We start from the raw sequence: 13991 nt of genomic DNA, 5'->3' as shown, positions 1-13991 counted from the left end.
ATAACATTTAGGTAGTGAATGTAGAAATGAAAATGCAAGTATCAGTTAATTGTATTTACCTTTGATAGTCTGTAGGAACTGCATGGAAAAAGTTTTTTTTGGCATCTTGTCAAGATAGGTCACATAGTTTAGTGCTATCAATTAAGGGTGCTTCTTCCTATGGGGAATTGAGCCTAGGGGATTGGAACCACATGAATGTTTCTTTTGTTACAGGTTTGCCTAAAGAATTATAAACTTGTTATCCTCACCAAATAACACACATGTTGCTGTTGCTGCCATGTTTAATGTTCTTTGAAATTATTTAATTCCAAAACAGACCATTTCAGTTAAGCTTGTTTTTAACAGATTTCGTACCTTGAGGGTTGATTTGTTTTGAACCTAGTTTTGTAAAACTTGACTTATTTGTATGGAATGTTATTTGATTTTAATAATAAAAAAAAAAGATTTCTTACCTTAAATCTTGCACATTGTTTATCATAAATATCTCATTCTGAGGCTGTCAGGGAGTGATGTACTGAAATTCTTGGCCAGTGCCACAGCAGAATAAGTAAACATGAGTGTTCCACATCTGAGGCACATCATAAATTATAGTTGTGTTTACTTCTGTGTTTTTGACCCCAACCTATGTGTGTCAGTAAGTTAATTAAAAAGTTAGATGTGTTATATCCTTGACATACAGTGGGTACGGAAAGTATTCAGACCCCCTTCAATTTATCACTCTTTGTTATATTGCAGCCATTTGCTAAAATCATTTAAATTAATTTTTTCCCTCATTAATGTACACACAGCAACCCATATTGACAGACAAAAAAAGAATTTTTGAAATTGTTGCAGATTTATTAAAAAAGGAAAACTGAAATATCACATGGTCCTAAGTATTCAGACCCTTTGCTCAGTATTTAGTAGAAGCGCCCTTTTGAGCTAACACAGCCATGAGTCTTATTGGGAAAGATGCAACAAGTTTTTCACACCTGGATTTGGGGATCCTCTGCCATTCCTCATTGCTGATCCTCTCCAGTTCTGTCAGGTTGGATGGTAAACGTTGGTGGACAGCCATTTTTAGGTCTCTCCAGATATGCTCAATTGGGTTTAAGTCAGGGCTCTGGCTGGACCATTCAAGAACAGTCACAGAGTTGTTGTGAAGCCAGTCCTTCATTGTTTTAGCTGTGTGTTTAGGGTCATTGTCTTGTTGAAAGGTAAAGCTTTGGCCCAGTCTGAGGTCCTTAGCACTCTGGAGAAGGTTTCTGTCCAGTATATCCCTGTACTTGGCCGCATTCATCTTTCCCTCGATTGCAACCAGTCGTCCTGTCCCTGCAGCTGAAAAACACCCCCACAGCATGATGCTGCCACCGCCATGCTTCACTGTGGGGACTGTATTGGACAAGTGATGAGCAGTGCCTGGTTGTCTCCACACACTGAGGAGAGGCAAGACACATGACAGCCCGCATGGAGTTTGCTAAAAGACACCTGAAGGACTCTGAGATGGTGAGAAATAAGATTCTCTGGTCTGATGAGACCAAGATAGAACTTTTTGGCCTTAATTCTAAGCAGTATGTGTGGAGACAACCAGGCACTGCTCATTTGTCTGTCAATATGGGGTGCTGTGTGTACATTAATGAAGGAAAAAAATTAATTTAAATGATTTTAGCAAATGGCTGCAATATAACAAAGAGTGAAAAATTGAAGGGGGTCTGAATACTTTCCGAACCCACTGTAGCTGATATTCTTGCTTATATGCTTTCAGTAAGGACTGTCAACATTTTTTAAGTAGGATCCCACTTCCACTTTATTTCCTTGCTTTGCCTCAACATTACTCCTGCAAAGGCCATTAAACTGTCGGGGAAATATTTATTTTACATAAAGCATGCATGTAACAAACAAGAAAAAAAATTAAGCTGTGACCTGTTATGACAGTATTTTTTTAAACTGGAAGCTTCAAGTCTCTGTCACATTAAAGGCCTTTTCCAGTGCAGGCTTCATTTACATAATCTGAACATGTCCGAGGCACTCCTGGCATGCTCCCATGGCTGCGTGTTGTTTAGTATGACATACCCAGTAACTCAGTCCAATCAGTCTACAACTCACCCTAAAAAACTCAAGCAGGTTTAATTTTGCCTTAAGTCATAGGGGGAGGCTGTGTATGTACTAAAGTTGTTAACCATTGAGTACAGTAATGCAGCCATGAGGATTAAGCTACACTGGTGTTTCGGACCGTGTAAACAGAATGAGGCTTGTGTGTCTGATATCTGATGTTTTACGTACAATGACAGAATAGAAAAAATCGGAAATGGTCTCACCTAGACTTTCTCGTATATTCAGATATGGGCATGGATATTTGAGGAGTAAACCGCGAGACAATAATTATATTTTTATATTATGTATTTTAAAGAACTATCAACAACAAATCAAATCAAATGAATAATATATTGAACAATTATTATAATCGTAAAGTTGAATAAATTGGACTCTGCAGGTCCATGAATAGAGAAGTACCACTTATGGTTACTGGAAATAGCTTAAAAGCTGATAGAAATCTGTTTTGTACCTAATACTTGTATGCAAAATTTGTTTGACCTAAGTGAAAGCGTCCTCAGGTTATCATGTTTATGTACACATACAGACACACAGTCATAATTCCAAATATGGTATTTTTTGAGGTCTAAAACTTCGAGATTCATCAAAATCTTAAGGTGGAATTTTTGGACAATTACAATACTTTCCCTATCCTTTGTATACAAGAAAGTAAGAAGAAATAAATAAAGGGTCTGAGACTGCGTCTGAACTCTCTGTACCTGGAAATCATTCATACAGCCCAGTTTTGCTTGGCAGCACATTACTAACTGCCAGACAAAGTAATGAGGTGAGCTCAGAACGATCTGGAAATGTGAATCTGTTCTGGAAAGCTGTCAAAGAGAAATGTACTTTATCATGCCCTGTAGTATCTAATTGTGTAGTCTGATGACAACATTAGAAACTGCAATCATAAACTTTCACATCCCTTTTAACTAGAAATCATGTAATGTACCACCAGCTTTAGCTTATTATGCTGAGGCTTTTCAGTGTGCCGCACTGTTAGCAGACACCACTCCTGTGTCAATACTATGCAGATACCAAGTGAACCTGCTCATTTGCAAAGAATAAATGTCTTTTGAATATGTCACAGTATTTAGCTCTGTTACTCAGTTTTTGTGTGGCATCATTGCATCAATTTTAAAGTGTTTGTGACAGATAAAATTAAGGTTGTCATGCGATACACCTCAATAATTAAAAATTTGATTTCTACGCTGAGTAGGCATCAGAGACAAAATAATTCTTTGACGCAATAATTTCAAATGGTAAGTTAGCATTTTCCATGAAATAGATGCATGTTGTAAGTGTGCAGTAATATACAACAGAATGGCTGTTAGTGCACATCAGAATAGGAGTGAGTTACTGTATGTACTGTACATTATAACGCGTATTATTAGTGGTCACTAAATGAAAAGAAAAAATACATCGTATATATTAGTTTTAGCAGATGACCAGATAGTAATATTCATCATAACCATTAAGCAATTGATTTAAATATATGTATGAATAAACCCACAAAATATGCAATTGTTAACACCAAAATACAGTATAACACAGATTGTTATATGGCCAAAACAGTGATATCCTCTTAAGATGATCTCCTTTGGGGGCCACTCCTTTTTCTTGAGATTTTTATATGAAACATTGTTTCACGCATTATAAACATGAACATTCCCAGCAAGTAGTCCTTATGGTACCTGTCTCGCTTCTTGTTTGGTCAAAATAAATGCTAAAATATTATTTATTCCTTAAATCAATTTAAATCTCTTTGGCTTCATAGGGATTATATACAAGAGGAAATACATGCAAGATATGAAGGAGCAGTGTATCTGGATTCAGTGGCTTTTCATCGGTTTGTTACTACACTTACAAGTAGGTGATAATTTTATTAATCAGTATTTATACTTAGCAAAATAAAATTTACATAGTGAATGTTCACTATTCATTTGCAAACTGACTTTTAACTGATCCATTCGTTGTATCCAGTTAATTTCAGAAAACAGGTGTTTGTAAATCAGATATGGATATACAGTATACCAGACAGTTTGATGATCAGAAAATAAGTTGTGTAAGTTAATGAAATTCTACTTGAATGACAAATCCATCCATGGAGTTCATCTTTTTGATATAACCGATGTGTTTTAGTTAGTCTTCTTTATAAAAGTGTCATATGAAGCAGTGAGACTATGATAATATGAATAATAAAGTATTAATTGTTAGCTGTCATTCACATTGAGATCTGATTGTCACACGTGATGTCTGTTTTAGCAAATAAGTCGAAACATTTGACATTTACTATGCTAGCTTATTTACAATTGAGCAACATGAAAAAAATGAAGCAAGAATTTCCATAAGAGGCTCAAATGAAAAGTCAAGCACAATGACACCTTTTATGACACCTAAGCTTTGGAGGCAACTCAGGCCCCTTCTTGTTTGCATATAGTAATATTTTAGTTAGTCAATAAAAGGTTTCATTTTGCTTGATTTCTCATTACATCCATAATGGCTAACACAGTACAACACCATAGTACTACATCACAGGCTCAAAAATGCATTATCAGATTGGCCTCATAAAAAATATACAGCCACTGCAGCACTTCAGAGCAAAATATGCTACCCAATTTGGATTTAAAATATAATTTGGCAAATTTTATATGTGTCTTTAATAGTGATGTCTACCATCACTAGTACCATGTGAAGACAATGTTGCAGTACAACAGTACTTATCACTATAACCCTGAAATTTCCCTGTCTAGCAGGAGATCTGTTTTTGAGGGGTTCACTTAAATAGTGTCTTCCTCATCATTTCTCAAACATAGTGGCATTAGTCACTCTATGGCGATAACCTGCTGTTCCTGCCTAAATTGCCTGAATTGGGATTAACACAAACCATATTCTCCTGCTCCTAATTGTTTGGTAGAGAAGGCCTTTTGCATGTGTGTGTGTGTGTTTACATTAAAAAAATACCTTTGTGTTTTCTAAAGCACAATTTTTTGTGTCTAAATGTATGTTGACTGTTGGCAGATACATATGAATATGTGTTTATATGTCTTGTCTTTAGGAATTGCTTTTATTAGTTTATTTGATATTTGCATCAAGTCTGTATTTAGGATGAGGGAGAAAAATCAGAGTACTCGGAGCAAAACCCAAGTAGATACTGAAATATCAAATACTACACAAACAGTAACTGTGGGAGGAGTCTTGTGCATGATTTATTTATATTTTCCCCCCAAGTTGTGCTGTTCTAAATTAATCATCTGGTAGAATTTAACATAAATGTTTGACTTGGGCTACTTTTTTGTACTTTTTCCTGTACAAATGATCCCACACAGCTTTAATTATGTTAAGATCGACGCTGTGATGTGGGAAATCTATTTGTGTAATGGTTTTATCTAGAGACTCCTCCTCCAGGTAATTCTTAAGTCTGTAGTTTGTTTGGTGTCATTATTGACCTCAAAGATTGTTTTAATCAATGAGCTGATTTCTTAAAGATGCATTGCGTTGAATCAGCATATGTTTATATTTCTCAGGAGTCATCATTCCATTGAGTTTTGACCAGATCTCCTACACCTACACCTTTGGCTGAAGTGCGCCCCTATAGACCATGACGGAGTGGCCACCATGCTTCACAGAAGGTGGCAGATGGGCATCAGTGTAGTTCTCATCGCCTGTTCTGACATGCTTACATTTTTCTAGAGAAACACATTTGGATTCATCACTGCACAACACCTTTTCCCATTGATTATCACCCTATGCTTTATGGTCTTTTTGCATGCTGTAGTCTCTTCTGCTAGATGCCTTTCCAAACCTAGATTAGGAACTTCCAAACCTCACCTTGAGGCACCTGAGTATTTGTGGTTAGCATGAAACACATTCATTTATTTATGTAACTGCACTATTTTGAAACCTGTGCTACTGTAGGGATTTAACAAATGTATGAAATGTTTGGTTTTCCTGGAGAAGTTTTTGGAACCAAACTAGTGTTCTAGACATCTTTTAAAATATACGTTTTTGCAAAACAAAAGAGTTTCTTATCACTTTTCATTTTATCAATGTTTGTGACTGTTTAACATTATATAGTGTTTCCTCAATCAAACACTTCTTATGCACACAACCAAAAGTAAGGTGACCTATGAAATTTTCTGAGTGTCTATATTTTTGTATTTGTCTGCGTAAAGTTTGTGTTTGTGCATGAAATGTGTGTTTGTGTAAGTTACTTATGACCATTTGAAATATTTTATATAAAAACCGTTCTGTCAGATAGGCGTGAAAAATCATTTTTAACCCTTAATTAATGCTCACTTTAGTTATCGTCGTACGTCATGCCTCAGTCCTGGTATAGATCACGTGCTTATTTAAAAAAAAAGTCTTCTTGTTTCACTTATTGCTTTCTATCACGCTACATCATCAAAACAAAGAAGTTAACAGCTTTTGAGACACTTAAGCGGATAATGTTACTTAGTTTTATGTTTCCATACTGTAAGCTGATTAGAGCATATTTAATCCTTTAAGATTTATGTTTTTTTTTATTTTAATTGTGAATTTATGGATCTACAGTATATGTGTTAATGATTTAGAGGTGGCATTAATTTGTGTACCATGAGTTTTAAGCCATTTACAATTTATATATTTGCATCATACACTGCCTATAAAAAATATTTACCCCTTTTGAAGTTTTCACATTTTATTGAATTACAGTTTAATTTGTTTTTTTTTTTTTTTTTACATTGATCAGCAGAAAACGATTCCTTAATGTCTAAGTGAGAAGTGAAGCAAAATGACACCCTTTATTGGCTAACTGAATAGACTCCGTACAATATGCAAGTTTTTGAGGTAGCTCAAAAGGGGCCTGAGCTGCCTCAAAAGCTTACATATTGTAATCAATTCATTTAGTCAATGAAAGGTGTCGTTTTGCTTCACTTGTCATTGTATCCATGATGGCTGACTTGGTACACCACCCTGCTACTAATGTCAAAGTGATAACAGATCTGCAAAGTGATCTGAATTAATTACAAATATAAAGCACAAAGTGATTGATCAAATGAATATTCACCCCTTTAATATAACACACCTAAATTATCTCTGATTCAGCCAGTTGGATTTAGAAGTCACAAAATTACTTCAGTGGAGATCAACTGTCTGTAGTCAAGTGGTTTTCAGTATATTGTCGTATAAATGCATCTGTATCTGGAAGGTCCAATTTTTGATCGGTCAGTTTCATGGACTAACCTAGGCACAAAGCAGAACACCCAAAGCAACCCTGTGAAAAAGTGACTAAAATACTTAAGTCAAAGTATGGATACAAGAAAATATGTGTGTGATACAGCTGCCAACCTGCATCGAGCAGGCCACCCATAAAATGTCTTGTGATTATGCAAGCCTTCAAGAGCCCAATAATAATTCTAAAGGAGTTGCAAGCAACATTGGCCGCAAGTGGAGACATTGCATATCTGTTGTGTGAGTGATTCACTAGTCATAGCGTTGTGGGAAAGTGGTGAAAAAATGCCACTGTTAAAACAAACTGCCAGAAAGCACATGGGAGACTCTAAAGTTAGCTGGAAGAAGGTTCTATGGTCTCATGAGTCCAAAATTGAACTTTTAGATGATCTGACTAAACGGCATGTTTGATCTAAGCCAAACAGTGCATGTTATGGTAAACAGCCCCATGAAACATGGCTGTAGCAGTGTCATTCTGTGGAGGTGCTTTGAAAAGACTTGGGAGAAGATTTGTTTTCCAAAAAAGACCTCCAAGCATAAGGCCAGTGTTTCACAGAAATACCTTAAAACACCAACATTTGTGTCCTGGAGAACCTGAACTAGAGTTCAAATCTAAATCCAATTCAGAATTTATGATTATACTTGAAAAAGGCTGTTCATTCACAATCTCTGTGCACCCTGATAGAGCTTGAGTATTTTTGCAAAGAAGAATGGGTTTGGCATTGTAATATCTAGATACCTACCCACACAGTGTCATCCTGCCAACAGTGCATCTACTAAATACTGACTTGAAAGGAGTGAATATTTATGTGATCATTAGTTATTTTATATTTTATATTCATAGTTAATTTAGCTCACTTTGCATAGATCTATTTTCACTTTGGACATTAAAGAGGCTTTTTCTTTTGATCAATTTACATCCACTGTAATTCACTGCTGAATAATAAAAAAATGTGAAAACTCCCAGGAGTGTGAATTCTTTTCATATACACTGCATACTGTTCTAAATTGCCTTTTAAAGAAGTAAAAATGAGTTCACTTAGCCCTGAACTGCTTTTTAATGCTACTTTTTTTCCCTATTTCTTTTTAAAAGGTCAGATTATTCTGAGCACATTGTGTGCATTTCTCATGAAGACCAAGCATGTGTGGTTGTTTTCAACTCATCTGCTTCCTTTATTGGCTCGCCTTTGTGCAGTACCTCCCGGCACTCTAATTCTAGTAAACAACTTTGCAATGGGCCTGGTTGGCATTGAGATGCTGGTATTCCTGCTTTCCAATATGTTTGTGCCCTACAGGCTTGCAAGGACGGCATACAGAGAGCTGCTTCTGGTTGAGGTAAGCCTGAAAACACTTTAATGTTTGAGTAAATAATTTTTGCAGTTACTGTGTATCCATAAGTAAGCTACAGTGGGTACGGAAAGTATTCAGACCCCCTTCAATTTTTCACTCTTTGTTATATTGCAGCCATTTGCTAAAATCATTTAAATAAATTTTTTTCCTCATTAATGTACACACAGCACCCCATATTGACAGACAAAAAAAAGATTTTTTGAAATTGTTGCAGATTTATTAAAAAAGAAAAACTGAAATATCACATGGTCCCAAGTATTCAGACCCTTTGCTCAGTATTTAGTAGAAGCACCCTTTTGAGCTAATACAGCCCTGAGTCTTCTTGGGAAAGATGCAACAAGTTGTTCACACCTGGATTTGGGGATCCTCTGCCATTCCTCCTTGCAGATCCTCTCCATTTCTGTCAGGTTGGATGGTAAACGTTGGTGGACAGCCATTTTAGGTCTCTCCAGAGATGCTCAATTGGGTTTAAGTCAGGGCTCTGGCTGGGCCATTCAAGAACAGTCACAGAATTGTTGTGAAGCCAGTCCTTCGTTATTTTAGCTGTGTGCTTAGGGTCATTGTCTTGTTGGAAGGTAAACCTTCGGCCCAGTCTGAGGTCCTTAGCACTCTGGAGATGGTTTTTGTCCAGGATATCCCTGTACTTGACTGCATTCATCTTTCCCTCGATTGCAACCAGTCGTCCTGTCCCTTTCAGTTTTTCTTTTTTAATAAATCTGCAACAGTTTCAAAAATTCAAAAATTTCCATACCCACTGTACCTTTTATGTTGTAATTAATATACTTCTTTTGTGTTTCTTTCTACAGCTTTTTATATATGTCTCTGTGCCTTTTGGCCTGTATTGCTCAGACATATCTGCTTGGTACTATGGCTAATAAAATGTTAAGAAAATTGATCATTTTACTGGGTGTCCCCCAGTGTTCTTGAGGGTGGGGCGACTACTGTATGTGCTTCTTTTAGTTAAGTACAAAGATGCATGGATTATTAGAATTAAAGCTTTCCTATTTTCAGACTATTCTTATTCAAAGTAATTTTTATAAGGAAGCATAGACTATGGTGGCTGCATCCAGATTACACCTGGGACCAGTCATGGATAGGACCCCATTAAAGTGCATATACACTCATCCACACTCACATATATAGGGCACTTTATAAAAATTACAAGCCTCTTTTATTGCATTGGTCCTTCACCATTGTTTCAATTGTTTGAAAAGCTTAAATATTGGTTTTGTTTTTAATAAGATAGTGCTCACAAAGAAAGATCATTTCTTCTGTTTAATCCAGAAAACAGGAGTAGGGAAATTTTCTGTTTGTGCTGAGACATTTAAATGAGTTTTCAATCATTTGGCCTTTTCTAAACATGTTAAATCAAAGTCAGGATTGCTATAAGACGGCCAGTTTTAGCAGCATTTAGGACATGATAGGAAAAAACCTAGTATCAATTCACTGCAGGTCACACAGAGAGTAGTAGATGGTTGTTATTTATATTCTAAGTAAATATAAAGATTTTTATAGATCATTTACATGCCTGTAAAGGTTTCACATTAAAAATATACACTTCTATAATTGTAAACCATGCTTCATTTTACACTGAACAGTGGCAAAAGAAATATAGCTGTATAATTCATACTACTTCAATACAGTCTGCATTGTAAATGTATAATTTTATTCACATAGCCTCTTGTTTTAAAATATTTTCATAATGTCGCATTTAGTGTATAGTGTGTTATGTGGTATAAAATTGTGTGTTATGATAAGTGTCTTGTGAGATTTTTTTGAGGTAAGGATTCAGAAGTTTTGAGTTAATGTTATTATTGCCACTAATCATGGTGCTAGAAAATGGCGACATGTTACATGTTGATTTGCACATTCTAGAAAATTAAAAGTTGCACTGTACTGAAAATATTATCTGTCAGATTATTCCTTCATAATGGTAGCTTTAGTGTAGAATAAACATTTGCAAATGCATACTGTAAGGCTGGGCTAGTCAATTATAAAGTCAGTTGGGCCAGATTTTCAAACCAAGAAATTTAGCAAGGCCAGACATTTTCAGCAGCTGGTAAGCAGCAGGTTTTAAACCACACAAGTGAATGTATTGAAAACCAAATAAAACAAGTGCATAAAAAAACAATTAAAAAAGCTATAACTGAACAGAATCTGAGGTAGATTCTTTTTTCTAATTTTGAAAAAAAAAAAAAAACATGTTGGTCATATCTGACCTTGTTACATCTATAAAGGCATAAAACAAAATAGCACAAAGTATTAGCAATGCCATTTGTTTCCCTTTTGAAATAAAATAAATATTTTGGTCATATGTTCTGGGCACATCACAAAGTACATTTAACAGAATGAAAAAGAACAATCAATGCTATCAAAGTGATAACAGTAAATAACACATACGAATACAATGTCTGTTGCACACTTGAGGGAACATAGGTCATTTTAAATCACCACAATTGTGATTAGCAGTGCCTTTTTGTAAATAAAATGATGGTAGCACGCATATATTGCATTTGGATCAAGTTTGAGGTACTGTGACAGTATATAGAGGCCAAGAGTCCTAGCGCTATATGTTTTGTTTCTGTGGTGAAAGAACGTAACATTTTGTCAGGCATAACATATCGTCAGGCATATTTCTTCGTATTTATATAGCGCTTTACTAACTACAGTACTCAAAAAGCTTTGCAAACTTCATACAGGGAAGAAACTTCATACAGATGGGAAACCAGCATCTCCTTATTGTGAGGCAGTGGTGCTAGCATTATGGCACCTGCATAGGTGTATTGTACCGTATAATGTGCTTGATAGTTTAAAATTACAAAACTGAAGAATAATATCCAAGGTTAATAGCAAGCTCTAAATTCTACATAAAAGTTATGTCATCCCGCAAAGCAATCAGTGCTTAATTGTATATGTTCATCAAATTAAGTTTTTTTAATTAGTTATTTGTTTTGAGTGTCAATGATTGAATGTTGTCCTCATAACAGCAGTGAATCCCCAGGATCGAAGCGTGTGAGTGGAGGGCCAACCAATCATATGAAGTGAAGTGAAGAGACTGTGTTTGTCAGTAACAAGGCTCTCATTGGAGTAACATTTAGATTAGGTTTGTGAAAACTGACATTCACACTTACTTGATGAAACTGGAATATATCTTAGACTAGGCGCACAATTGATTATACATTAGAATCATTTAATTTGTAGTCGATAATTTAATATGTAGTCGATGCCACGACCAGCTGTTTCGGTTGAGGTACCTTCACCAAAATAATAAAAAAACTCTATCATTGACTACCACCACAATTTTCAGACACACAACAATTCACTGCATTGTGGGTTGAATGTGGCCTTGTGGGTTGAATATTGCTAGGACTTAGCGAAGTGTTCCATTCATAGCATTCATAGTCTGTACTACTGTAGAAATTTATGTAGCAATTTCTGAAAGCTTATGAAATGTGTTTTCCTCGCTTTTTCTCTGCGTTTCTGATGGGCCAATAGGCTAGGCCAGTGGGCCACTCAGCAGTTGCTTCTAGACTGCATGTGGCTCATGGACTGCTATTTGAATAGGCTGGCTGTAAGGTATAGTTTCACTTTAAGTTTACTTAAACTCAAAAGTGTGTTGTATGAGAAAACAAATTAGGCTTTACAGAAGTAATCTTTCAAAAATGTTACTAGAATACTGTGTTACTTAGTCCACAGTTTTTAAAGACCAAGTAACAAGTGGATTTGTAACTTATGAGACCTTGTGAACAGAATGTTGAATCTGAAACTAGTGATTAAATGCATGCTCTGGATAATGTTAAAATGCTCCACAGTCAGCATTTCACTGTGCTCTGAAGCAAATTTAGATCTGCAGTGAATGAGAATATTTACATGCACACACAAAACCAGGATAAGATGAGTAACATGTTTAAGGCAGGTTTCTTAAAAAAAAACTCTGATAACAAACACAAGTCCACTTATGTAGTTCTTTTTAAGCAAAACACTTAGAAGTCACAAAAACATGATAAGAAAGAATTGAACATCATCAATGACTGGTGTGATTACGAAAACAGACATGGAGCCTGTGTTTCCTGCGCTTGTCCTGCTGAAATGTGAAAATGAGTGATTTCTAAAATATTGAGATAAATTATTTCAACCAGGAGAAGGAATAATATGATTGCCCAAGAATATGCCTTAGGAAATTTATCTTTATGGTTGCTTCCATTGTTTTTTTCCCATGGCTGCTGGGTGTGTGTGCGAAGCAAAGACATTTGCAAGTCAACAGAGTGCAACAGAAATGCTTTAACTGTAAAATTCTTAACCATTACCTGGTTAAGGGTTTACATGGCCTCATAACCAGTTTATTCATAGAGAATTCATACTTAAACATTAACAACACCTGGACATGGCATCACTCCATCGCAGGGTGAAATCCACTTGCACACGCACACACGCACAGAGGGGCCAATTTAGCAATGCCAGTTCACCTAAACCTAATGTCTTTGGACTGTGAGAGGAAACCGGAGCACCTTGAAGAAACCCACAGTGACAACGAGAGAACACATGACTCCATCCAGGGAACACCAGGGACATGAACATAAGTGCCCTACTGTGAGGCGGCAGCTCTGCCACTATCCCACCATCCCACCCCTTATACAAAATTATGATGATGGTTAATGAGGTTAACTGTATTTATACTGTAATGTTAATCATTTGTCTCTGTGAAAAACATTGTTAAATAAAACGTTTGAATAGTTTATTTTCACACCAACTTGTTAATGCTGAAGTATGTGCAAGGTTTTTGAAGACATTTCTAAGCTGGTTTGCAAAAAATAAAGGGGTTTAGTACCATTAATTTCTTTGTGAATTGCTCTTTTCTATATTAACAGAGCATACAGTGAATTTTACAGAGCATTTATATTTCATTTTATCTTGTCTGAGGTTTCCTCCCTCCTTTTTAACAGTTATAACTCATTATTCCTGCTATGTATTTTGTTTTTATTCTGCTGTTCAGAGCATTATGGCAGTGGCAAATGTATTTGATTAGGCAAACTGTTTTTCCTAGACTACACCAGACTGCTTTTGCTGAACCTTCAGGGTAAATTTCATCATCTTTATAACTGTAAACAGGTGGATGAATTAAACAAATAATGAAAAGAATTGGAGTGCACTGTAGCTAACCTAACTCTGAACATCTTTAGCCTGTTTCTGTACCGAATGGGAAGGCAAAAATTCAAGGTTTTTCATGTTTGTTCTTCCATTTTGATGCTGCTTTCTTTGCCACATTGATTCTCAATGGACGTTTTTAATAGCTGAGCTTCAGTATGTTTTCTACAAAAAGAAAATCTGAGTTTAAGATTCTCTCCGTATATTTG

The 13991-nt window shown here is 35.8% G+C and overlaps 1 protein-coding gene across 2 annotated transcripts in view; it reads left to right on the top strand.

The window, feature by feature from the left end:
* LOC120527929 (RING finger protein 145-like) overlaps positions 1 to 13991 on the top strand; it is a 41320-nt gene that overhangs the window by 13869 nt on the left and 13460 nt on the right. For both annotated transcript variants that reach the window (XM_039751891.1, XM_039751892.1), the window contains 2 exons: positions 3851 to 3942; positions 8381 to 8622. In XM_039751891.1, coding sequence (XP_039607825.1) covers positions 3851 to 3942; positions 8381 to 8622 — 334 coding nt within the window. The remainder of the gene's footprint in view (positions 1 to 3850; positions 3943 to 8380; positions 8623 to 13991) is intronic.

The sequence above is a fragment of the Polypterus senegalus genome, chromosome 4, assembly GCF_016835505.1.
Source record: "Polypterus senegalus isolate Bchr_013 chromosome 4, ASM1683550v1, whole genome shotgun sequence".
NCBI lineage: Eukaryota > Metazoa > Chordata > Cladistia > Polypteriformes > Polypteridae > Polypterus > Polypterus senegalus.
This window is presented reverse-complemented; position numbering and strand designations above follow the sequence as displayed.